This window comes from Dryobates pubescens, chromosome 1 (genome assembly GCF_014839835.1).
Source record: "Dryobates pubescens isolate bDryPub1 chromosome 1, bDryPub1.pri, whole genome shotgun sequence".
Classification (NCBI taxonomy): domain Eukaryota; kingdom Metazoa; phylum Chordata; class Aves; order Piciformes; family Picidae; genus Dryobates; species Dryobates pubescens.
In genome coordinates, this window is record NC_071612.1 from 8,484,598 (window position 1) to 8,509,624 (window position 25,027).

A 25,027-nucleotide genomic window follows, 5' to 3' on the forward strand; every position below is an offset into this window, starting at 1 on the left:
ACTGACTTTTCCTATCTATGTACATAGTGGAACAGAGGTCCAGTGAATTTATACTCTAGTGAGAATAAGAGACAGGAAAATTCACTATACCTAGAATTTTGTGGTCACCACAAACTGAACACGTGGAAGATGAGGATTTCTTTTGCAATGAGCTCCTTCAGTAGAATAAGTGAACTCAAAAGCTTTGATCAGTTTTTCTTACCCTCAGAAAAGAGTCTACTAAATGTGTGTGTGACCCTGATTCAGAAAAGGACCTGAGAACATAGCCGTAAGTAAAAGCAAACCTCAAGCATGTTTTCTGGAGTTCTCCTGAAGCAGAGACTGTGAGTTCAACTTTCATCTCATTTAGGCTGTGATGGCTGAGATGAATCTGGCCTTAGATTAACAGGAAATGAAGGCTTGTACAAATGAACGCAGACAATCTATAAATTACCTGACAATCCCTGTGCAGGGCAGCTAAATCTGCAAGGGACTGAAAGCACAGAGATATTTTGGACATGAAGTGTTCTTCAGAAGCCAATGGTTTGGGGGTTTTTTTAGTATTAATATTTTTATGCTTTAGTTGCTCAACATATATCCAGCCTGCTTGCCTGCCAGATCTCCCAGCCTGTCCCAGAAGGCAGACTTTGAGAAGGGGAAGAAAAGGACAGGAGAGAAGTATTTTGTTTGAGCCATGTTAGTGGTTTCCAGGTGACTTCTGTCTGTTTGCCTCTTGCTTTTCATGTGCTACAGCTGGCAGATTAGATGGATGCATTATTTCACACAGGAAAAAAAAACCTCACCAGGCTCCTTTCTCTCCCTCTCTCTGTCTCCTTCAAACATGGGTTGACTCCAAATGGAACTCTCAGCTCCAAACTCCATCCACAGCCAGTCCCAGCTGGGGAATGTCAGACAGTTTGCTGCAAAGCACTGCAGCCTCTCAAAGGCCTGCACTTCAAACAGACTTTTCCTACACACAGCATGTGATAGGAACGTAACATGGGCCAAACCTTTTACTAGCCTGGTCACATTTGAGTTTTCATTCTTGCAGGAAGAGCTGGGATATGACTTAACCCCTCCTGTTATTACTTGGATCCCTTCAGCTTGCCTGCCTTTGTTCCTGGTCCTATCACCACCAGAGTGTTTTACAGAAAAAAAGCCCAGTGACGTTATGGCTTTACCATTCCCCTCAGCAGCGACTGGAAAAGGCCTGGATTGCTCCCAGCTAGCTCCTTAGTTTACACTTGGTTGGCTTCAAAGGCGACAGATCAGATTTTAGTACCAATTGCCGAAACCAGGCTTTAAAGCCCAAATTATCAGAGCTTCCACAACTGATTTGCCTCCAGGTGTCTTTTCCTCTCCCCACTACTTAGGTATCACAGCCTGGAAACAGCTTTCCCTGTCTCACTTCAGCCAGTGTTACCTCAAGAGTATAGAATGACAGGGCTTCAGTGTGAGATTGTGCAATTAGAGCCCAGAGTGGAAGCCAAGTCTCTTAGTTTCTATTCCAAGCTCTGGCAAATACTCATCTGCCTTGGGCAAGTTTCTTAACCCTTCTCTACCTCCAGTTTACCAATCTGTGTGTGAATGTAATACCAGATTAGGATGATGCAGGACTGGCTTCACTGGAATGAAAGCAGCTCAAGTGAAAAAGAAATCGAAGAACTAAGGAGCCTCTCCAAGTCCATTTGGGCTTGAATATGAGAGGATCAGCTAAAAAAGTTGAACTTCCCCGTTCCTATCCAACCTCATTTCCAGAGACACCCCATTTGCAGCTAACACAGATCTTGACCTGGGACATCTTAGTGCCAAACTAAGGTGACTGCAAGTCAGGAATGGGTTACTTTCACACTCTTAGCTGCACACATATGGCACTTGTTCAGGAACTCCTTCACCCTTCAGGTCAGCACAAGCTACAGCTGCGAACGAAGAGTGGAGAGCTGAGAGAAGCCACCCCCCAGCCACTGCTGCTTAACCTACCCATACCACAGCTCAACACCCCGAGGGAGCACAGCCTCTTAGCCCTTGCGCTTTGCAATGCTCATGAAGAGATCCCTTAGGATTCCAAGAGATTTGGCTTAACCTCAGCCAGCTCTTTACTGAACCAAGCCTGTGAGGACCACGTCAGGAAGCGAATGCACAACTTCGGGCTGCTGCAAGCCAGAAAAACAAGCAAAATGTTCCAGGGAAGCCAAAGCATGTTTGGGGTTGCTCTAAGTCAGGAGAGAGCCCAAGGGGGTGGCAGGAAAACAACAGGTGGCACAAAGTCAAAGCTTGCAGCATTTCCAGCAATCTCAGCTTGTATTTTAGAGGTAAAGTTATGCTTTAATGCCGGTGCGTTTCCTCATCCGAAGCGTCTCGGTGAACGCTTATTTGATAAACAGTCTGTGAAACATTTTCCACTAGACCTAATAGGAGAAAAATTCACCTTCCCTTCTGCAGCAAGCCTGTCCTTTGGAGAACACTAATCAGTTTAATTTAGACCACGGCTTCAAACTACTTGTGTGAAATCGATGCAGAGAGCAAAGCAAACACCCTCCTTTGTTGTTTGAGCCACATTCACTTCCCCTCAGCAGCTGCCCATTAGAAAGCTGACAGCGGAAAATCAAAGCAAGCAGACCCTCAGACGGGAATGTACGAGGGGCTTTGGCTGGACTGATTTAAATACAATCAGCACAAACCCTCCTGCTTTACACAAAGCTTGAATTAAGGCTGCCTCGGCTGCTCAGAGTCTGCAGCACAAATGTTTGGTGTGAAGTGAGGCTAAAGGCAGAGAAGTCACATGCTCGGCCTTCATGTAGTGTCAGCTTACAGTTGGCTGGGATCGTGAAGAGAAAAAAGCAGGCAAGCTGTAATACAGCAAACCTATTAAACCAACACCTGTTATAGGCATCAAAATTAAAACTAAGCTGCAAAAGAGAGGCTCCACACCTTGGGTAGGGTTCTATTAATATGCCAGCACGTTTTCAAGATTAGCATATGAAGAAGATCACAAGACAAGAGAGGTTTAAGAGTTCAGCATTTGGTTAACATTTCCATACAGGGAAAGCACTGAAGAAACCAAATGCTGGAGCCAGGAAGAGTTATAGCATTTCCTACTAAAGGCAAGGTTTGGTGTCCAAGACAGCCCATGCAAAGACAGCAAGATCAAAGGCACTGTAACAGGAGACCCATCACATACACCATGACTAACCAATGCCTGGACCTACCTGGCCTTCTCTTCCTCTACCTTCTCAATTCAGAAAAGGCCAAGATCTAATACTGATCCTCCTAGAAACACTGCAGAAGGTTCAAGAAATGAGTTCCTAAATTTTCACCTCAGATGATCTGCCATCTGGGTTTTTTCCAGCCCAACATTCACTACACCTCCAAAAAAACCCAGTAATTACAAAATCATCATCATTTCAGACAAGAATGCAATGCCTGAGCAATCAGATGAAGGGGAGCTGGTATCGTGCAGGATGAGTTTGTGTTTACAACAGCAGCAATAGAAATCTTTGCTCTGGTCAGCATATTACAATCAGCAAATGAAGATCTGTCACAAGTGTTATGGAAGGAAGGAAAGATGAGAATGCTATTGGGAGCTGGACACCACCTTTCATTCAAAGTTAATGCAGTTTATCAATGCAGACTTTCTGACATCATTTTAACATTCTACTCATAAGGGTGTTTTGGGGGCTTTTTTTACTTCCAAAGATTTTTAATGCAAAAAAAAATTCCTTCTTGAGCTGCTTGGAACAGTGAAGCAATCTCTGCAGCAGCAGATGAAGCAAACATGCAGGTGACATGCTGGAAATCTGTGGCACACCATCCCCTAGCACTTTGCACAAGACCTTTCCTGAAAGACTTGGAACTGCCCAAAGTGCATAAGCCCTCATGCTTCCCAACTACTCTGGGAAAGCCCCATGAGCTGACACACTTTGCTCTGTCACATCAGCCTTGCCAGGACAATCCGTGAGGCTGAAGACTTTGCACTGTTACGCAAACGCAGCCTTTCATGAGTGAAAGGCACAACGCACGCTGTGCTGGCTTAAGGGAGCAGCCCCCCTGTCCTTTCTGAGCAAGGCTGCATGGGTTATTGTCCAGGCAGGAAGCAAGGATGCATGGAAGCAGCCCCCACTTTTCTCAGATGCTCTGAATCACTCCTTCCCTGAGGAATCCTGGCAAATTCCCAGGCTGCTACAGATAGGGCTCTGTTTGTTCAGGTGCTGGTGGCATGCACAAGAGCGGAGCAGTGGCAGGCCAGGCAGCCACTGCATTTTAGGGTCAGCTACAAAAACACAAAGCACAATCTTGCATAATTTTCACAGGCCTCCTAAACTTCCTTTAAGGGTTTACATGCTCTGTCTGAGGGTCAATCTTAGGATCTTCCCACTCCCTAGCACTTCCTCAAAAAAGGTTGATCTGAGATACAGTTGTTAAAATCTGTGACCGTTTAATCCCGTTTTTTACTTAAAACCACCATAAAAATGCATGAAGAAAAGCAGGCTGACAAAGCAACTATATCAGACTATGGCAAAGAGTCTAAAGCTATTTCTGACTGCTGTCTAGCAGCTTCAAAGCAGATCTATTTCAGGGGGCTTTCATTCATCAGGTTATGTTCTCCTCTTGTGTTGGTTTAAGATGGGCAAGCACGAAGCAAACCATCCACAGTGATAGGCAGGCTGTGACAGGCACGAAGGGCTAAAAAAACCAATGGCTTTCTTGTTAAGGAGAGGGGAGTGGGAAAAATGCAACCTTTCACGGTGAAATGACTGCATCCCTGTTCCAGGTGATGGATGTTTACAGTCAGAAAGCAGTTTGAGAGATGAGATTTGCTAATTGATCCCTTTGGACCTGGGAGCTCTAGCCACCTGCAAGACAAGTCAGTGACACTGCAAACAGCTGTGTTAGAAACTCCTTATTTCCACAAGCAAACTATTACTCACACAAATAGTTCCACTGCAGTCAGCAGGACTATTCATGTGAGACCAGTGTGACTCAAGGGCTATGTTTTTGCTGTCTGTTAAAGGGCTGCTCTGTGGCCACCCACAGGACCAAACATCTGCCTCTCACACCAATGGTCTACAACCATTGACCCTGGTGCAGTCCGAGTGTGGCCTCAGAGCATCTTTGGGCCCCAAGTACCTGACCATGGGCAGATGTTACCCTCCTGTGGGGCATGCTCTCACAGCTCTTTCATAAAGCAGCCACATGGGTGAGAGTTCATCAGCCAAACACAGGCAAGGGCCTGGATTTGATGAATGTTCACTAAAGGCTTTTACTGGGTTCAGGATGACCTGCATGAAGAAAATCCTTTCTTCTAAGGTAACCAAAACCACCACATCCAGTGAGATGTGTATTCTCTTAGGTTATTTCTGCACTAGCAATGTTGATGCAAACTTTCTGACTTTAGATGACCTTATGGCTTAAGTATTATAATGAATGGCTATAAGCTCTCTCACTTTGGTCTGCATTTACTCTCACCTCTTCTGATTTGCCACCATGTGATTTTGGATGTTTTCTTGCAGTATGCAACTTCCAAAGCCTTTGGTTATTCACATCCAATAACAACAAAATGTGTGGGACAGGCAGCAGGACCAGAAGTTAGCCATCTTTAAAACAGAGGCTGTCTTATCTCTTGCACAGATTACACAACCTGTTATGACATCAAAGCAAATTAAGATTCCTGAAGCTGAGACATTCTGGTATGGGTACAGTCCCTCATCAGGGTGGTTCCAAGAGTACCAGAGTTTCTGCTCTCCTGGTTACACTGGATGTTTTGTGAATGAAGTCTGCACTCTGCAGAGGCTTTTTAACTGATGTATTCACAAAGGGCACAGATCCATTAAAAAGATTGTGCAAAGCATTTTTCATTGCCTGCTACAGCTTCCCCACAAGGAGCCTTCCTGAACTTGATACCAGAGCACAACCTCATCTTCCTGTGTGCAGCTCCACCTCAAGATATCTCATTTATCTTCAGAGTCACTGTGTGTATCACTTAGTGGTCAGTGGATGCATGGGATGATGCACCTGATAGCCAAGGGGCCAAAGATCTTAAACAGGAGCTGCCCAACTTGTAATGCTTCAGAACACTCATGGCTGTGCTAGTTTTGCCACTGTTCTTGTCACTGGTCCATCTTCTTGCATTCCCTGACCTCAGCCTGGAGATAGCACTGAAAAAGGCTGCAAAGGAGAGGAGAAGCTCTGCTGAGGGCTGAACTCTAGTAGGAAGAAGAGTTATCATTTAGGAATAAAAGGGAGAGAGTCACAAAGTTGTCATGGGGTGAGTTGAATCTGCTGCTGATATTCAATAGCATGCATGCCAGCTTCAAAGTTGAAGTGTTGGTGTGAGCAAAGTATCATGGGGCTTGAAGCTCAGACTGCAACATGGGAGGCTTCCTGTTCCAGCTGCTGCTTCCATTTTCTGGGGTTTGGGTGTTGATCTTTTCCCCTGGGCTAGGTTGTGTGCGTGGGGGAGGGGAACTATTTTATCACTGGCTTCTGCTGCTGCTGCATTTTGCTGTGCTTTTCTGCAAACAGGCTCAGACCACTGTGTATTGTAGCCTCTCCAGTGAAACTATCTCAACCTAGAGGTTTGTGTTACTTTCCCTCCTGCCCATGAGGAGAGAACAGGCTGTGTTAACACAGGACAAAGGCAAATGGCAGTTTTCATGCAAGACAGGAAAGCACATGGCTCTGCACCAGCTGTCCAAATGGGGTTGTGGAGTTCAGCAGAGCCTCTCTGAAGGCAGGGCTGCATCAGTATTTTAAAGGGATACACAGGTTCTTCTAGGTCTTTGGTCTGCTACTCCCTTGCTCTGCCATTGGCTCTTCCTCTTGAGCTTTTACCTTAAAGGCTTTCTTCTACTGCTGCTGCTATGTGCCACCCAAACTCCATTTTCTATCATAAATTAAATGCATAAGGCAGTCCTTGAAGCCAAGAGCCTTGCTTCACTCCCACCAGTTTGCTGCCGAGTTTCTGCTTGCTGTAGCCCCATACTTGCAGAGTACCCAGCATAAGCACAACAGGGCTATTGCCTAGCTCCCTCCACATCCTTATCACTGGCCTCAAAGATGAGTTAGGTTTGTGACAACTGACAATCAGATGCAGCCTAGAGCAGAGGCTGGGACAGCACCCCTGTCCCAGTGACAGCAGCCAATCTTCATTTCCAGCACAAGCAGTTTTTGTGCTTCTAATCAACAAGGGCAGCATTTTCATTGGAAAGCCAGTAGGGTCCAGGATCACAGGGCATGGAGGCACTTTCATCCTTAAATCCTGATAGTGATTTTAGTTTCTGTAATAAATGTTCAAAGTAAAGAGAACCCACCACAGCCTAGTGAGTGCATGTGTTTTGTGGGTGGCTTTGTTTTGCTTTTGCCTCTCCACAGGAGTGAGAAGGGGAAAATACACAAGTGGAGAAGAAATGTAAGTGTAACCCAAATGTACTGACTCTGCCCACGATGCTGTGACATTAATCCAAACAGTAATTGTGAACAGATTTCTTGCTAATATGTGTAGTCTGTGCCTGAAATCCATGATGTGACACAGAAGTTCTGCCCACCTTTGACAGGAGCACAATGAAAACAGTGGATTTAACTACATGAGAGCTCTGCGACTCTTATGCTAAGGCAGGTAAATAAAGGACAATGCACTTGAACTGTCTGCTCTCCATCAAACTCTCAAAGCCTCCTGAGATTTGCAGCAGAAGTTGCTAAAAGATTTGCCCCTTGAAGAAAGCAGCAGTTGGGAGGAACATGTTTTTGACTGGCCAGTCAAGCTCCTGTTAACACTGTAGAGATGTAGATAGGCTGGCTGGTTAGTCTGTTCCAACATGACACACACTTGTGCTCTGTTGACAGGGCTTATCTGTCTTGTCAGCAAGATCACCAGAACAGGGATAGCCTCTGGGCAGAGTTCACTGTGAGCTCTGCTAGGCTGAGATTCAGCCTGCAAGAAGAAATAGCTCCCATGTGGAAGAGCAATGGTCAAGCTAACAAATAGAAGAGTTCTTTTTCAGAAGTCTAGGTATCCTGTTGTTAAAGCATGGCAAATAAGAAGGATGGCTTTGGGAAACTGCAGAATAAGATGCCAAAAGATCCAGGGAACAAAATTTGAGCTCTGAAATAGACTTGCTGTTGTACTAAGCCAAGCTGCTATAAAATATACTAACCCCTCAAGCTCCTCTAGAGCTGATCCTGTAAAATCAGTGGCCAACATTTATCACCATTTAGCCAGTAAGTTCTTCAAGCTTCTTTAATAAAGCCATTTACTTCATCAGCTGCTCTTGTTTTATAAAAAGAGGACATCTGTCTCAGGAACATAATCTGAAGGAGTTAAAAAAAAACAACCCAAAGCCATCTTCAATACAATCACCAAAAGGTGTTTCTCTTCCAGGTATCTGAAAAATTACAAGGAGTCCAATCCCCTTCCCTGTTTGTCCATGATAACCAACTTTCTGTTCAGCAACTGCTTTGGCAGTGTATGGATTGGACAGGAGAAAATATGTTAAGTCTAAAATCAGTGACCCATGTATAGATTCTTTCTTTTGCCATCAATTGTTTATTCTTCCCCTCTCCCCAGCTTACTTTGCTCTGCTCAGAGCTGACCACTGAGCCAGTTGTCTTCTCACTCATACCCCCCCTGCACTCCTATTTAGTTTTCCAGCCACCTTTGCTATTTTCCCTGATGTACAATTGAACATTAAATGGTTTGACAGCACATGCACTCACCCAATCAATATTCATGTGGCATGCCCGTTAATGAGCAAGAGTTATGCACACATGTGAAAGGGAAGGTGGCCTCTTAAGTGATCATTTCATCTAGAAGAGTAACTGATCACTGGTTAAGCCACACCTTGAGTACTGTGTCCAGCACTGGGCCACTCAATTTAAGAAGGACAGTAAGACTCTTGAACATGTCCAGAAAAGGGCAATGAGGCTGGTGTGGGGCCTCAAGGACAAGCCCTGAGGAGAGGCTGAGGGAGCTGGGATTGTTTAGCCTGGAGAAGAGGAGGTTCAGGGGAGACCTTACTGCTCTCTACAACTACCTGAAGGGAGGTTGTAGCCAGGAGGGGGGATTGGTTTCTTCTCCCAGGCAACCAGCACAAGAGGATACAGTCTCAAGCTGCACCAGGGGAAGTTTAGGCTTGAAGTGAGGAGAAAGTTCTTCACTGAGAGAGCTGTTAGCCATTGGAATGTGCTGCCCAGGGAGGTGTTCAAGAGGGGACTGGACATGGCACTTGGTGCCATGGTCTAGTAGTCATGAGGTCTGTGGTGACAGGTTAGACTTGATGATCTTTGAGGTCTCTTCCAACCTTCTCATCTGCCTTAACCAGCAATCAGATTTTTCACCCCATTCACCTCCATCAGGGCTGGTTTCACAAGAATAAAGATTGTAACTTTTGATGTAAATTCTTTTGTTCATCTCTGCATTTAGTTAGAGGACTTAATATGGGGTAACAATAAATCAGCACACAACCAGCTTGTATTAAGTTAAAAATGAATTTTATTGAGATTTTTTGGCTCATCCTTTCTACCCTGGACACGGCAGGATCTCATTTTAGTGAGCACTGGTTACACTAGAAGCATCTCCCTGACAAAGAGAGACAGAGATGTGGGGCTGCTTAGTCTTGAGAAGACGGAGAGGAGATCTGATCATTGTCTATAAATATCTGAGGGGTGGGTGTCAAGTGGAGGGGGCCAATCTCTTGTCAGTAGTGCACAGTAATAAGACAAGGACCAATGGATACAAACTTGAACATAGAAGGCTTCACCTCAATATGAGGAGAAGCTTCTTTACAGTGAGGCTGACAGAGCACCGCAACAGGCTGTCCAGGGGGGTTGTGGAGTTTCCTTCTCTGGAGACTTTCCTGCCTGGATGCATTCCTGTGCAGACTACCCTAGGTGATCCTGCTTTTGGCAGGGGGGTTGGACTCAATCTCTGGAGGTCCCTTCCAACCTCTAAGGTTCTGTGATTGTTTACCCTGAATTAGACAACGTTTCTAATGGTGCCAGTGGAAGCAATGGTGGAAGTGCTAAGCGTGGTACAGAGCAGAAGGTAAATGGCAATACTGATGCTCCAGTCACTGGGCTTTGAACCACATGGGCAGGATTCTTTAACACCTCTGCTGAAACAGTTTTAGCCTTGTCATAATGCAGAGAACCTAAAACACTGCCTGTTCTCAAGCCTTCCAGGGCACTTGCAGGTAAACCAAAAGGGAAGTATTTTGAAAGTGCTATGTGGCAACATACTTGAAAGTAAGCTGAAATGTATCAATTCTACCCCCAGCACTGTTCTTACTCCTCACTAGGAGTAAGAACAAGCTCTGAGCAAGCACTAGCCCAGCAATCAAGACAAACTGAAGACGGAGAAACCTCAGTAAGTAGAACACAGGAACAGCAAAACTTTCAGATAGTCTCCTGATCCAGTGCAGTTTCTGTTTAAAAACTCAACCAGCCAATCTTTCAGTGAGAAAAATGAGTAGAGAATTCTACCAGAAATAACTTAACTTGCCTTTATTGCAGCTGCAACTCTGCTTTTACTCATCCCTGAGCAAAACTAAATCCCCCATCACTCACAGTTTTTAGGCAGGAAACTCAAATATGCTAAAAAAGCCTTCACCTCAGCAAGTTATTTATGGCTGAAATCTGCTCAGCCTGTGAAGGCTAACAAAGGAATTGCTTTTGTAGACATGCTTTATTTGCCACATGCCATTAAATGAGACAGACAATCTACTACAGATATTAATAGTAGCAAGTTTGGGCTATTCTAAGGCTCAAATATGAGGCTATTTTTCATATTGACCTCAACAAAAGATCACGGTCTCAAGTGACCCTAACAACTAATCTGGGCTTGAGCTGCTGAGGGACAGAACTTGGAAGCCATCTTGTGCATTGTACATGAGGAACACCTGCCCTCAGACAACACATCAGAAGATGCTTTATATTCATGAGTTACACCTGCCCTGGGGCAAGACCTGCTCTTCAGTTTGGAGGAAGCAGGCCTACCCAAACAGGAATTTACTTGGGCTTGAGGCTTAATACATGTGGAAGACAAAAGCGAGACCAAAAAATTGATACTGTTCCAATATTCCAGCTCCTAATCTTGTGTTCCATCCTACAAGATCACTTGTGTCCCCTCTTTCCTCCAGAACAAATACTAACCCAGCATGGCCTGCTAAGCAGCACACAGATGTCAGAGCAGCTTTAGCCCAGGTCAAGGCAATTCTTTACTTGCAGAAGCAGCTGCCACAGCTTCACAAAATGGTCATGCTAACTAGTACATGTATAATAAAGTAGCCTCAAAGGGTAATGGGTATTCCATGAGCTGCCACCAGCTTTCACTATTTTTTCCCCTCTGGCTGATTTTTGCAGTGCTCTGTACGTGCCCAGATTGCTTTCTGGTGCTCTTTTGTTGAGCCTGAGGACTATGTGCTTTACTGCTGTTGCTTTTCTAGAAGAAATGATTACTCATTTCCCTGGAATAGCCTCAGATCCTTTGCCATTTCCATGCACTCACATTATATCTGAAAGCTCAAAGAGGACATGCAAATGATTAGAACAGTTCCAACAGCTCAACAGAGAAGTCAAAACAGCGTCTCTCCTGATGCTTGGGAGCACATGATTAATGAGAATTTCCTCCACTGGGAAAGGCTCTTGCAGTCTTTGGCCTCAAAACCTAGCAGACTTCACACACCAGGGCCTTACTATGAACTCAGAGACAACTAGAGAGATGGGTTTTATGCCTATATGCTGCTTGCATGCTGAACAGTGCAACTGCCAGCATTCTCATTTACCTTTCCACATCAACATGTTGCATTCAAAAACAGAAGATGAGCAGTGTAGCCTGCAGTGTGGCCCAAATCCTCAGAACTCTCACTCCAGCCTCTGAGGGGAATTTCCCAAGTAAACACTGCAGATTTGGTCCCTGTAGACACCACATCAAGTAAGGACTGATGCAAGCAGCGGATGGGGTGAACCCTCTCCCACTGATGGATCTACACCTGCATATACCACCACTGCCTTACTTAACCAGAAAACATTTTCTTTGTCCAAGTAATTAATAGTGTGGTTTTCTGAGCTGCCCAAGACACATCCTGCACACAGGCAGAGCCCGCTGACTTCAACCAGACCCCGCACATGGCTGCATCTGAGTCATCTGGATTTTGTGCTTAGGAGTACAAAACTGCTTGCTGTGACCCAGACAGAATTAACAGAGGATTCGCCGTATTTCTAGTTGTTAGATCATCCTCTTTTAACTCCAGCCACGATGACTTGAGACTAAGTCTCTTGGGGGTCAAGGCAGTTGTTTTGTTTGCACAGCCATTAGCACAGCAGGATCCCAGGCCACAAATGCCCTCCGAGGCTACGGTGATGCTATCACATTACCTAAACCTCAACTCTTCCTTTAAGCCCAAACTTCCCAACCATCAACACCGCCTACACAGAGGTTTATACTCTGGCCTAGTCAGGAACAAGAAGTGAGCTTGCACCTCATGTAGAGACCAGTTCAGGCTTGAGCTATGCTCTATAAACAATTTTGAGCTCTTTTCTCTAACCAGGGTCATCCAGAGCCACTGCCGCAGGCAGGAACTGAAGCTGCAAGTCTCCTGATACTTGGCCAAATTGTCACTGCTTTAACTTGAAAAGCAAAGACAAACTGGAGTCACATCTCAACATCACCACCTCAGCTCCCAGGAAGAGCCTGTAGAAACGAAGGAGGATTTGCTAAAAATCACACTTGGATCAACAGAGTACAAAGACCACTGGCATTGCTTCTGCTAACACAGAAATACGCATCTTGGGTGAAAGCAAGCCAGCAGTTCAGAGAATCTAATGGACCACTTGGGGCTTTAGAAAGGCCCTGCAAACCCCATTGGACAATGCTAGTGCAAGCAGCACTAAAATAAGTTTGTTTTCCCAAGAAAGCAGCATGAGGCAACAGCTCCAGGAGAAGACTCAATAGTACGATCCAGCCTCTGCCACATTAGGGATCTCCAAGACCAGTCAACTATAATCCAGTGCAAAGGTCTAATGAGGTACAACAAAAATGAAAGCCAAAGTCAGACAAGAAACAAGGGTCATGTTACTAACAATCTCAGTAACTTAGAATTCTAATGAAATCTCCAACACTTACAGGAGAAGCTTTCCAAGAAGCCATGCAATTCAAATGGAAACATCACGCCTCATGCAGAAATAACTGGCTGCGGACTTTGACCTGTCTTACCCCAAATACCCAGATGGAATACTGTAGAGTACCCTCTTCTTCATGAGGGCCATGCTGCTCCAACTGGCATCTGAGCTCACCAGTCCTTTCAAGAAGGCCTAGCATGCTTCATTGATGGAATGAAGCTGGAGGTGGAGAGATTCAGACTGGACATGAGGCAGAAGTTCTTCACCGTGAGAGCAGTGAAGCCCTGGAATGGATTGTCCAGGGAGGGGGTTGGGGCCCCGTCCCTGGAGGTGTTTAAGACCAGGTTGGACGAGGCTCTGGCCAGCCTGATCTAGTGTGAGGTGTCCCTGCCCATGGCAGGGGGGTTGGAACTAGATGATCCTTGTGGTCCCTTCCAACCCTGACTGATACTATGCTCCCTGCCACTCCCACTTTCTAACTTTCCATGTATTTAGCATTCAAATTTTACATGATATATTTTGCCTGTGGCACAACAGATTACTTACCCTTCTCCTATTAGCCCTCTCTGTTTAATTACAGTTTAATGTGAATTGATCTTTACATTAACGAGCCTATAAAGAAGATTGATTTTCTGCAAGAGACTTTCATGCTCAGTTTGGCAGCAGAGCAGTCCTATTGATTTCGCTTTCCCCAGTAAATACACTGCAGTGTCACTGCATCCTCCGTGAATCAGCTAATCCTATTTCACCCTCTTGTGCTCCAAAAAATCCCTATTCTGATTTCCTTGTTATCTGTGCTTACTCAGAGCAAGATCAGGGAGTCAAACTATCTTAAACAGCTTTGACTGCAGCTAACATACAGCTGACTGTCATGGCTCATTATCCCCTTTGTTCCTAAATGGTTGAGGGCTTAAAAGACTTACAGTGAAAAAAATCCAAAAGTTATTTTTAAGTGTTTAATCTGCTAACTTCCTTAATTCCTAGCCAGCTAAGGCTGTAGCACAGTGGGCTGTGTTTACCATGTTTGCTTCAGAGGTCTGGTTAGCAGGCTCTCCACTGAGCTCTACAGCTGTCTAACGGCCTGTATGAGCATGCTTGCATCAGCAAATGCTGACTGAATCAGGTTGGCCACATTGGAGCCAGGGCAGAGGAAAAGGATTCACTTCCATCATACCATACAAGCATCCCAAAAGCCCTCCAAGATGCATTTACCCACATACAGATGAAGCAGTGGCAGACAGATCCCAGAGTAAGGGCTGAGCTTGAGCCTGCACAGGGGATTTGCAAGAAACCTGTACTACCAAACCAGTGCAGAGCAGAATGCAGCTCAGGGTCCTCTCCTCTTACCTGGCATGCTAGCAAGGCTAAGAGACACTCCATGCAAGTTACTGAGAAAGATGGGAATAAACAGCCTCAGTTCTGCTGCAAACGATTGTTTTCTACCATCCTTCCCTTCCCCACCAGATCAGGTAACAGTCGTCTTGAGAGCCTACAGAGTTAACACACTTTGAGTTGCAGCTGAACATTGGGAAGGGAAATCCTCAGCCAAGAGCTTGTCAGTGAAAACATCCTGCCATCAACTCCCAAACGTCCAGCTCTAGGAACTGTAGCTAAATTACAAATGCTGTGGGAATTTCAGGCAAGATTCTCCTCTCCGCTTCTCCGAGGTAATTTCAGAATGAATCCAGATTTAGTCTCTCCCCCTCCCAGCTGAATTTCCTGGCTTTTGTTTGCACTAACAGATGTTTGCATTTAATGTCTTGCTTTATTTGGTAACCCCTACATAGATTATTTTTCCCTTCTGTTCTATTAAAAGCCTTATCAAGTCCCTTATGTTTGCTCTTGTCGAGATGAACGACTCTGGCAGCATTTTCAATGTGCAAGGCAAACACACCGACTCTTCAAGGAGTAATTAAACTGAACTGAACTTCATGGCAGTATATTAGGGCATAGCACATTTGAGAGTTATGTTGTGCCTGCATCCATCTGCAGCCTGCAGGATCCAAGGATTTGCAGAAAGCCTTGAGAATTCTCTCTCCAACAGATTCCCACATGTTTATATATAAATGCATACACACACCACTGGCCCACGGTCCACACATGGGGGGGGGGGGAGGGGGTCAAGCAGGTTTTGGGTGATGGAAACAGGTATGGGAAACCCAAAAGCAGGGAATGCAAAGCCATCATTAAAAAAAAAGAACACCAACCCAAAAGCCAAACACACCACCAAAAAGGCAACACTTCATGGAAAGTCTCAGTTTGGCAGTAGAGCAGATTTCTACCATATCCAAAAGGACAAAGAGTCTCCTCCCCAGTTTAAGAAGAGTAGGAGATGAAGTTACTCATTCTAAAGGGCTGCTCTGAGCAGCAAACACACAGCCCTTGCTTTTAGAATACATTCACAGGCCTTTGGAAATGCTTAACCACATGCAATATACAAAACCTACTTCAGAGGTTTGTGAGGTAAACACACTTCACACATTTCTAAACACTGGGGGGGAGGGGGAAGGAAGTGGATTTATTTTTCTTTAGCAGCAAGAATACACTGTAACACTACATATTAAACATAAACCAGTTTGTCAGTACACAGTCTTCATTATGCCTAGATTTGGCCTGGCAGCCTCCCCAAATTATTACTTTGCAGATTTGATGGCCAGAAGAGACCAGTATGACCAGGTGAATCTGATTCCTTACATCACACAGTGCCAAAGAACTTTATTCAATTTGCATGTCAAGTCCATTAACCAGGAGTTGAACTAAAGGACCACCTTTCAGAAAGCCATCCAACTGATTTAAAGGCTCCCAAGGATGGAGAAAGCGTCACTTCCTCAGAAAAAAAAAATCATTGCAGTGTGAGTTAATCAGCAACAGTGATTAAAGCAGGTATTTTAAAAACATCTTTCAGATTATTTTTACCTCTGATAAAACTTAAAAGGAAATGCAAGGAGGGGAGGGAAGCAGCATTCTCTGGAACAAGCTACATGAAGAGATCCTTCTTGCAGAGATATGACAGCAGCATTAGGAATCCCACTATCAGTTATTTACATGCAGCAGCTGAGGAAAGCTATGCAGATTTCTGGAAGGTGATACTGAGTAGGTCTGTTTAGAATACTGGCCTCTTATCATTTGGTTTTGTACCTTCCCCTTCCTTCTGCACCGCTCTGAAATGTCAGAGCAGCTGTAAATCTACTGCCCTTCTAACAGTCCATACATCTCCTTTCCAAACTGCTTCTTTCATTTCACAAGTGGGGAAAAAAAAAACAACCCAGAACAAAACAAAGCAGCAAACCCAACAAAACCAAAGCTCCAGCAATTTGGTTCTCTGCCAGAGGCTAAATTAACAGCAAAACAACAACAGGGGCTTGTGAAACTCCCATCAGTTACAGACTCCGTGCAAAAGAGAAGTCGATTTGGGGGGCCAAAACCTATATCCTGCATGGTAAATTGTATGCAAGTTTTCCACCCATAAATCAGGTATATCTGGAGGGTTTCTGAATCCCAATGCATAACATGCTGTCTGATGCGGCAGCCTGATGGTCTCCCATGTCAAGAGGATCATGCCTTAAACAAGGGACCCTGCTTAAAGGGAGTGACTACCCTGCTCTGCAGACAGCAGGCCCCAGATCATGCATCCAGACTTCACATGCAGCTGATCAAGCAGGGAGAGGCTGCAGCATGAGGCAAAACCCAAGTAAGCTAGTTTCACACCAACTACATGTGACATCTGACATGTCTGATAACTGCCAAGATACAAGCCACCCCCAGTCCCTTCAACCCAGGAGGTGAAGTGGTTGGTTACTTCACAGAGACACTTGCTAGGTCCAGCACTGGTAATAGTAGAGGAGCACTTTGGCTCTTCATAAGCTCTACAGCAACACAGTATACCCAAGAATCGGATGAAAAGCACTGTACCTTAAAACAAAGCTAAACCTCACTTCAAGCCAGGAGTGAGATACAGACACCAATTTGAAGCTAAGACCCCTAAACTGAATTAAGATAGTGAAGGAGAAGTTCTGCTTTGCATATTTTAACACTGCCTAATGGAAGAGCAGGCACAGAGCCAGTTCATTTCACCCAGTTCTGTCACTGATTTTAAGTAATAGGAATGCACTTTCAGTCAACAGATCAAGGTTGTCTTGGAGTAAACTGGAACCTTTTGAACATGACAGGCCAGCTACCTGGTGGCACGGACATAGGTATTTTACACTACAAGCAGCAGCAAATCCATGGCAAATATGGGCACTTGTCTCAAGTGTATGCTGCAAGGTCATGCATGCTGGAAGTCATCACTTCAACTCTTCAAGCACTTTGCTGGAGTCTGTATGAACCATAACCACTTCCCCTTCCCAGGAACTTGGGAGGTATCATGCATACCTCAGCAAAATTCCTTCTCAGTGTGCATTACAAGCAGACACATGCAAAAATAATTTCTTAAGATACTAAGAAGTTTGATATTCTGAAGTCTTTAATCCCTTCAGCAGCATCTTCAACCCGAGATCCTTGGTGGCAGATACACAAGGGCTCTGAGGCATCTAACAATTCTGCAGGCACACAGACTACCCAAAGGTAGGAACTTCAAAGCTTCTGCAGGTCTAACCTTACAATCACTAATCACTCTCTCAAAAGGAGGAGGAGAAAAAAAATAAACAACCAACCATAAAAAAAAACCACAGAGAAGTTGAAAGATCATAAAAACAGGTCTGGAATGAGTTCCCTGAAACATTAAGAGGAAAGGAGAAATAATCAGCAAAGGGCCAGGGGAGATAAAATTATAGACTCCTTTAGTGTCACGAGTATGACAATGTTTGAAATGCAAAGGCAGATTAAAAAAAGCTTTACTCTGGAGTTTACTGACCTCAGTTACCACTGGCCATAAGCACAACATTAATTGAGCCCAACCTCACCCAAATCTGCACAACTGCAGAAGATGTTGGCACCTTAATTAAGAAACAAGCTCAAGAATGAAATGTGGAAAGTCAGCAGAAGTGGGTGTGACACATGAAACTCAGTTGGCAGTAACTAAACCTACCCCAGCAAGAGCCCAAAGAGCCCAAGGAGGCAGCTGTGACTTACAGGTAGAGGAAGCGGACATTGGCAGCAGCAGGTCCCAGGGAGGGAACGGCGGTCAGTTCGTTGTTGTTCAGTCGCCTGCAACAAACAGAAATTCACTGTTGAAGCAAACAGCCTCAGACAAAGCATGTGGGAGCAGAGGGTGGCTGAGGACCTTATCCAACCTCCTGACTCTGCAGGAACACTGACATTTTGGCATCCTCCATCTCAAGTGGTTTGTCTGGGAGTCTCTCTGATGGTCCTGCCCTATCACTCCAATCCTTTAATAAATGGGAGCCACTATAACAAGAGCCATGGTATCTTCTTTATAAAAGCAAGGCCTTTTGCCCCTGTCCACCCACTCCCTTCAGTGAAGTCAAATAGCACAGAATGTGCCCCTGTACTCTGCATTGGTTAGGCCGCACCTTGAGTACTGTGTCCAGTTCTGGGCCCCTCAGTTTAAGAAGGACATCAAGACACTTGAACGTGTCCAGAGAAGGGCAACAAGGCTGGGGAGAGGCCTTGAGCACAAGCCCTGTGAGGAGAGGCTGAGGGAGCTGGGATTGTTTAGCCTGGAGAAGAGAAGGATCAGGGGTGACCTCATTGTCCTCTACAGCTACCTGAAATGTGGTTGTAGCCAGGAACGGGTTGGTCTCTTCTCCCAGGCAACCAGCACCAGAACAAGGGGACACAGTCTCAAGCTGCACCAGGGGAGGTTTAGACTCGAAGTGAGGAGAAAGTTCTTCACTGAGCGAGTCATTCGTCATTGGAATGTGCTGCCCAGGGAGGTGGTGGAGTCACCGTCCCTGGAGGTGTTCAAGAGGAGATTGGACGTGGCACTTGGTGCCATGATCTAGTCATGAGGTCTGTGGAGACAGATTGGACTCTATGATCCTTGGGGTCTCTTCCAACCTTAGTTATACTGTGATACAGACTGAATGGATTTGGTTGGAAAAGACCTCTAAGGTCATGGAGTCCAACCACTGAGCTAACACTGCCATGGCCATTAAACCATGCACCAAAGTCTACTTGTCTTTAAATGCCTTTAATTTAATTTTAAATGTCTTTTTTAAAAACAAAAGTACCACCAAGGCAGGCAGTGTACCACAGCCCTCCATCGGCCTGAGCTTCCACAGTCCTTACAGAGTTAGCTCTGAGACAGGAGACTGCACCCATGGCCATAACACAGCCAGGTCCTGCTGCCTCAGGACAATGAAGTGAACTCCTTCCCCGAGAGGCAGCCCCCACCCATCCCTCCACATCAGGCCATGGGGGCCCAGAACAGTGTCATGGCAGTGAGGAAAGGCAGCCTTAGGCCTCCACTCCACACCAAGCCACACTCTGGAAATCCCACAAGGGCAGCCCCACAAAGCCTGCAACAAAAAAAAACTGGTGCTGGGCACAGTAATGCCACCAAAAACAAGTGACCTGCTCCACCCAGGCAGCTGGAGAGCACCATGCAGCCACCCTGGGGCTACTAGCAATTGCAAATGGGGCCCTATGCTCCTGGAAACTTGGGTACAAAAAGGTCCCCTTCAATGGCCTAATGTTTGAAGTGTTTTTCTGACTGAAAACAGATCCTTGCCATATGACCAGCTCTTCCTTGGTTTAAAGAGCCCTTGTTTGTATGGTGAATTAGTCAATTAATTACTGTAACAGTCGCTTGTCTGGCTGCTTGAAAATTACCTAATTTCTTAGCCATCTTGCCTGCTCCCCCCGCCCCTTCTCCACATGCTGAAGCAATTAGAGCCAAGCCCCTGCCAGGCTGAGCCTGGCAGCACATGGAGGCTCCCCAAGACCCCAAGCCACCTTCGATCAGCTATTGCTTGAGGCAGAGCCTCGCTGGATCTCCCTCCACTGCCTGCCTTTAAACTGATCCTCTTCTGCAGGGGCTCTGCAAGGGGATCTTGAAGACAACATGATTGGAGTGCAAGAAGCAGAACATGCCACAGCAGTCAGAAGAGCAGCACACTGATGAGATGTGCTAAATCATGGGCATGAGCTGGGCAATCCTAAAGAATCATGGGGTTTAGGAATTTTTTTCCCTTTAAAACTTTTTTTTGGCAGGTGGGAGAGAACACTGATACATCCATCACAGAACTTCCTTCTGACTCCTCTGAGAGCAGGCAAGGTATTTGATTTCACAAGTTGTTCCAGGCACTGCTGGGATAAAAGCTTTCCTCAGCCTCAGCTCTGCCTCTGACATTATACCCGTACCTCAAAAATGTAAGGGAAAAGAAGCCAGATGCATTGCAATTCAGCAATGAGCTCCACTCTGCAAGTAATAGCTCCTTGCTGCTCATATTATAGCAAGGTCTAGAGCTTTCAGAGGTACAGAGCAAGATGGAAAGAGCATTAAAATGCTTATGTTTGTGCCATGTTTTTATTTAACATCCAACTGAGCATCTTTTTGAAAAGCACAGGGAACAAGAGAATTAGGCCCAACCTCCACTAGCCTGGGTCAGCTCTGGTTATGTAGCTCTAACACCAACCAGTGCCTAACAACTGGTCAAACCCTCCTCTGACATAAGTGTGATTTTCAAACATCGGCCTCCTGTCAGGTCAGCAGTCAGCCAGAAGTGGTTCTGCCACCTCATTTGCTCTCTTGGCTCACAGGCACCAGTTGCTGATGCAGAGGAGACAGCCAAGTTTGGTATTTGTCTGGGATTTCCCTCTCATTTTCTCATGTAAAGGCACACACATACACAAAAAAAAAAAACCCAAAACAGAACAGCTAGGCTCAACAAATTTAAACTTTCCATCTCCTTTCTCCTCCCCAGCCCTCCCCCTTGATGACATGAACCTGCTGCTGCTGGATGCTAAGGCAGAGGAGGAGGGGGACCACACATATAAAATATTTACAGTCCAGTTGCCAGGCTGGTGTCAAGCTGAAATGGAGCCTGCTCAAAAATAGCACAGCTCTCCAGAGCTTTCAGTGAAAGGCACTTTAGAAAATGAAAGGTGAGTTGTTTGGAGAGAAATTTTAGCAGTTACTACCTCTTTGTTACAAATGAACTTGGAAAACTTGAGAGCCATGCAACCACCACTTTCATGGATCTCATGATCCATATGACCTGGGGAAATCCAAGAAAGGACGTCAGGGCCTACCCCACAACAGCACCCTCCATCCCACCCTTTCAAGGGGAAAGAAAGGATGGAGTCCAGGGGATTGTCATTAGAAGCAGCCACCAAAGGGGATGAGATAAAGCATTACATGTTAGAATACATAGAATAAACCAGGTTGGAAGAGACCTTCAAGATCATCGCGTCCAACCCATCAACCAATCCAACACCGCCCAAGCAACTAACCCACGGCACCAAGCACCCTGTCAAGTCTCCTCCTGAAAACCTCCAGTGATGGCGACTCCACCACCTCCCCAGGCAGCCCGTTCCAATGTGCAATCACTCTTTCTGTATAGAACTTTTTTCTAACATCCAGCCTGAACCTCCCCTGGCGCAGCCTGAGACTGTGTCCTCTTGTTCTGGTACTGCTTGCCTGGGAGAAGAGACCAACATCCGTCTGTCTACAACCTCCCTTCAGGTAGTTCTGAAGGAAACTAATGTCCCACTTCAATCCCTACTACCTCAGCACAAAGCTATTTCAGAACATATGGGATCATGAGGTAACCAGCACCAGAACAAGAGGACAGTCTGAAGCTGCGCCAGGGGAAGTTTAAGCTCGAGGTGAGGAGAAAGTTCTTCACTGAGAGAGTTGTTAGCCATTGGAATGTGCTGCCCAGGGAGGTGGTGGAGTCACCATCCCTGGAGGTGTTCAAGAGGGGATTGGACATGGCACTTGGTGCCATGGTTTAGTAGTCATGAGGTCTGTGGTGACAGGTTGGACTTGATGATCTTTGAGGTCTCTTCCAACCTTAGTGATTCTGTGAGGTTCATGTCACTTTGAGCCACTACATTTCATCTCATACAGACTTAAACTTAAGGAAAAAAAGCAACCCACAAACAACTGCCTAAACCTAGGGGAAGGACAAAGTGTAGGGTGAGTACAGCTCTTATTTTATTACAGCCTAAGCAAAGCAAAACAGAGCACCCAAGCTAAGCTATAAAGTTTGTCTTTTGGTTTGCTGACACTTTCTTAGAATCAAGGGAAAACAAAAGGTTTTCAAAATACAACACACTAATTATCCACAGAGACACACACAGATTTGAGCCTCATCTATAGTGCTCAGGAACCACAGGCACTGTATTTGAAGCATCATGGGAGGTTTCAGGTCTTATCAATGCATCTATTATTTGGGGCAATCTCTTTCCCTGAGGGTGACTTGGTTTGCCCAGCACAGTGCACAGGGCAAAACACTGACTTGCTCTCACGGCATGCCACAGCATGATGCTTGTTTCATGAGTGTTTGTAAAGTGCTTAAAAAAAACAAATGAGAAAGGAGATGCTCTGGCAGTACACAGATGTGGTTCTCTTGGTGAAATGCAGTTTATTTCAGTGGTCTGTGGTTTAGCTGCTATTCAAAAGCAACCGAGATTGGTAGATAGGGCTTTTAATAGAGCTTCTCCCTCACACTTTCCAGAGCCTGTCTTCCAGGCTCCACTCCAGTCCTCTCTGCCTCCCATTTCTGACTGCTCCTTTTCCCTCCTACTCACTCCTCTGCTCTCTCCCTTTTTCCTAACCCTGCCTTTCTGACACAGCAAGCAGCACTTATCTGCAGCATTACCCTGCAGACTACACTACTTACCTCCCCTGAACCCTGACATCTTTTTTTAGTGGCTGACTGTTCAGTGCATGGCTTGTCCTGATCTGGAAGCACGCTGCACTTTGCACAGGGAGCTCCCTGCCCAAGGAATCAGAATTTCCCAGTCCCACACTGCTCCCTGAAGTCGCATGCCTTCAGGCAGTTCCACAAATAAAAGCTATTGCTAAGCCAGAATCATGTTAGGATAATTCTAAAGTCTCATGGGATCAGGGCTGCAATTCTCCTCTTTAAGCTCAGAGTAATTTAAGGCTTTCCACAGTTTAAAGAAAAGTTGAGAAAATAGATCATACAGGCAGCATTTTGCTGCCCTGCATCACTTTCTCTCCCCTTCCTAGGGCAATCGTGAAGAACTGACAGAGCACTACGGTCACTCCTGTGATGTGTAGTCCTCACTTAATCATGACCCCCAGCAAATTCCTACAATTAGTGTAAGCAGTGGAGCTAGAAGCAATCAGGCCAGGGGAAAGATACTACTTTAATCCCCATGGTCCAATCCTGCAGCCATCAGTCCCACTGGACTCCCACTGCAGCAAAAGCTTTTGCCTATTTAACAATCTGGAACTGGCCCCCTCCACAAGCCCCAGAGCCAACACTTAATGAAAACAGAGGACAAGAGAAAAATGCATGATATACAGAGTGCAGTATTGTTTCTGAAAGGAAATGTTGGGGTTTTTTTTCCCTAGTCTCCCATGAGGCATCAGTAGCTCTTCAAACAGAGCCCAAACCTCAAGTATGCCAGCGATTCAACATCCAAGAGCATGCTCATTACCTCAACCCACCCCTTGCAATTTCAGTCACTTTCATTTTTCAAAGTCCCAAATTGGAGCTCCTGGAATCACTGGGAATAGCTGACAAGGCAGCTCCTCTACACATTTACACAGATCAGGAACTAGGATATCCTGCAATTCCCTACCAAAAAAAGAGTTGTTGGTTTTTTAACCAGCAAAGGGAAGTGTTGCACAGCTACTTGGACCTTCACCAGCTCCCCTCTGCCCACCGTAGCAGAAGGCAGCTCTGCTCTTTTAGCCTCTCCTAGCAGACTTCAAACAAAAGTTGTTCTGGTTCCAAAAGGAGCAGAAACGTCTGAGAGAGGAGGAGACACAGTTAAGTGCTTTGTTACCCACTACACTACAGCTTTGTTTCCTGGGAGATTTGGGTTAGGTTGGCATCAGGTATCACAATCCAGGCTGTTCTGCCTTGCTTCAGGGTTATCCTTTCAGCAAGGAGCTTTGTGTGTATGTTCAGGTGTGTTAGCTGAACTGCTCCCTCAGAGCATTGCACAACACTGAGGGGGGCAAACTCCAATGATTTCCAGTAACAGCTATGCTGTTTTAATTGGGATGTTGTGTTCTGCTAATTGATTGGTTTAAAAAAAAGAAAAGAAGCCAAAAAACAGCAAAGAAAACCAACACAGGTGCAACATGGAGGAAAAAGAAACCTCCACATTGAGTCAGAGCTGCTCATTCAAGTTAGCTGAAGAAAGGTACTGTCTTAAGAAACTATATACCACTTCCTTCTGGCCCACGAGCCACCCTGGCAAAACACAATTAAAACCATTGAAAGAGTACTTACACTTCCTGCAGGTTCGACAGCTCTGCAAAGGCAGAAGGATCAATGTCTGTCAACTTGTTGTAGCTCAGGTTTCTGTTAAAGGAAGAGACAGTGGGATCAGCATAGTGCAGTTACTGTGGCTAAGCAACACAGTCTTAATTATTCTGGATTGCACTGGATGGGTGAGCTGTTTGGTGGGTTTTCTTTCTTTGATATGTTTAGGTGCTTTCGCTTAGAGTGGCGTGTTTCTGCTGAACACGAGTGAATGAGCTCAGTTGCACAAGCTAAATGTTATCTTGCTCCAAGATTGTTTCTTTTCCTTCTGCATTAGTGTGGTTTTAATTTGTCTCAATATTGCACAATCACATTTATTATTCTTCTATTGGTTATTCACAACCACAAAACTAATCACAGATGAATAGGATGTTTTCCTGACAAATTATAAGTCTGAACTGAAACTATCAACAAACCTCCTGCTAAATATTTTATAGCTGCATTCACATGGAGTGGTCTTTTATGTCACATTGCATACAAAATACATGCATGGATATTTATACTTATGATGTGTAAACAATATATATTTTAAGTTTCCTAACAAGATAACACTATTATTT

The 25,027-nt window shown here is 45.3% G+C and overlaps 1 protein-coding gene across 1 annotated transcript in view; it reads right to left on the reverse strand.

Moving 5' to 3' along the window:
• Positions 1-25,027, reverse strand: part of LRIG1 (leucine rich repeats and immunoglobulin like domains 1) — a 97,815-nt gene that overhangs the window by 35,422 nt on the left and 37,366 nt on the right. Inside the window, exons 2-3 of the mRNA XM_054167845.1 lie at positions 24,435-24,506; positions 18,166-18,240 (exon numbers count right to left, since the gene is read on the reverse strand). Coding sequence (XP_054023820.1) covers positions 18,166-18,240; positions 24,435-24,506 — 147 coding nt within the window. The remainder of the gene's footprint in view (positions 1-18,165; positions 18,241-24,434; positions 24,507-25,027) is intronic.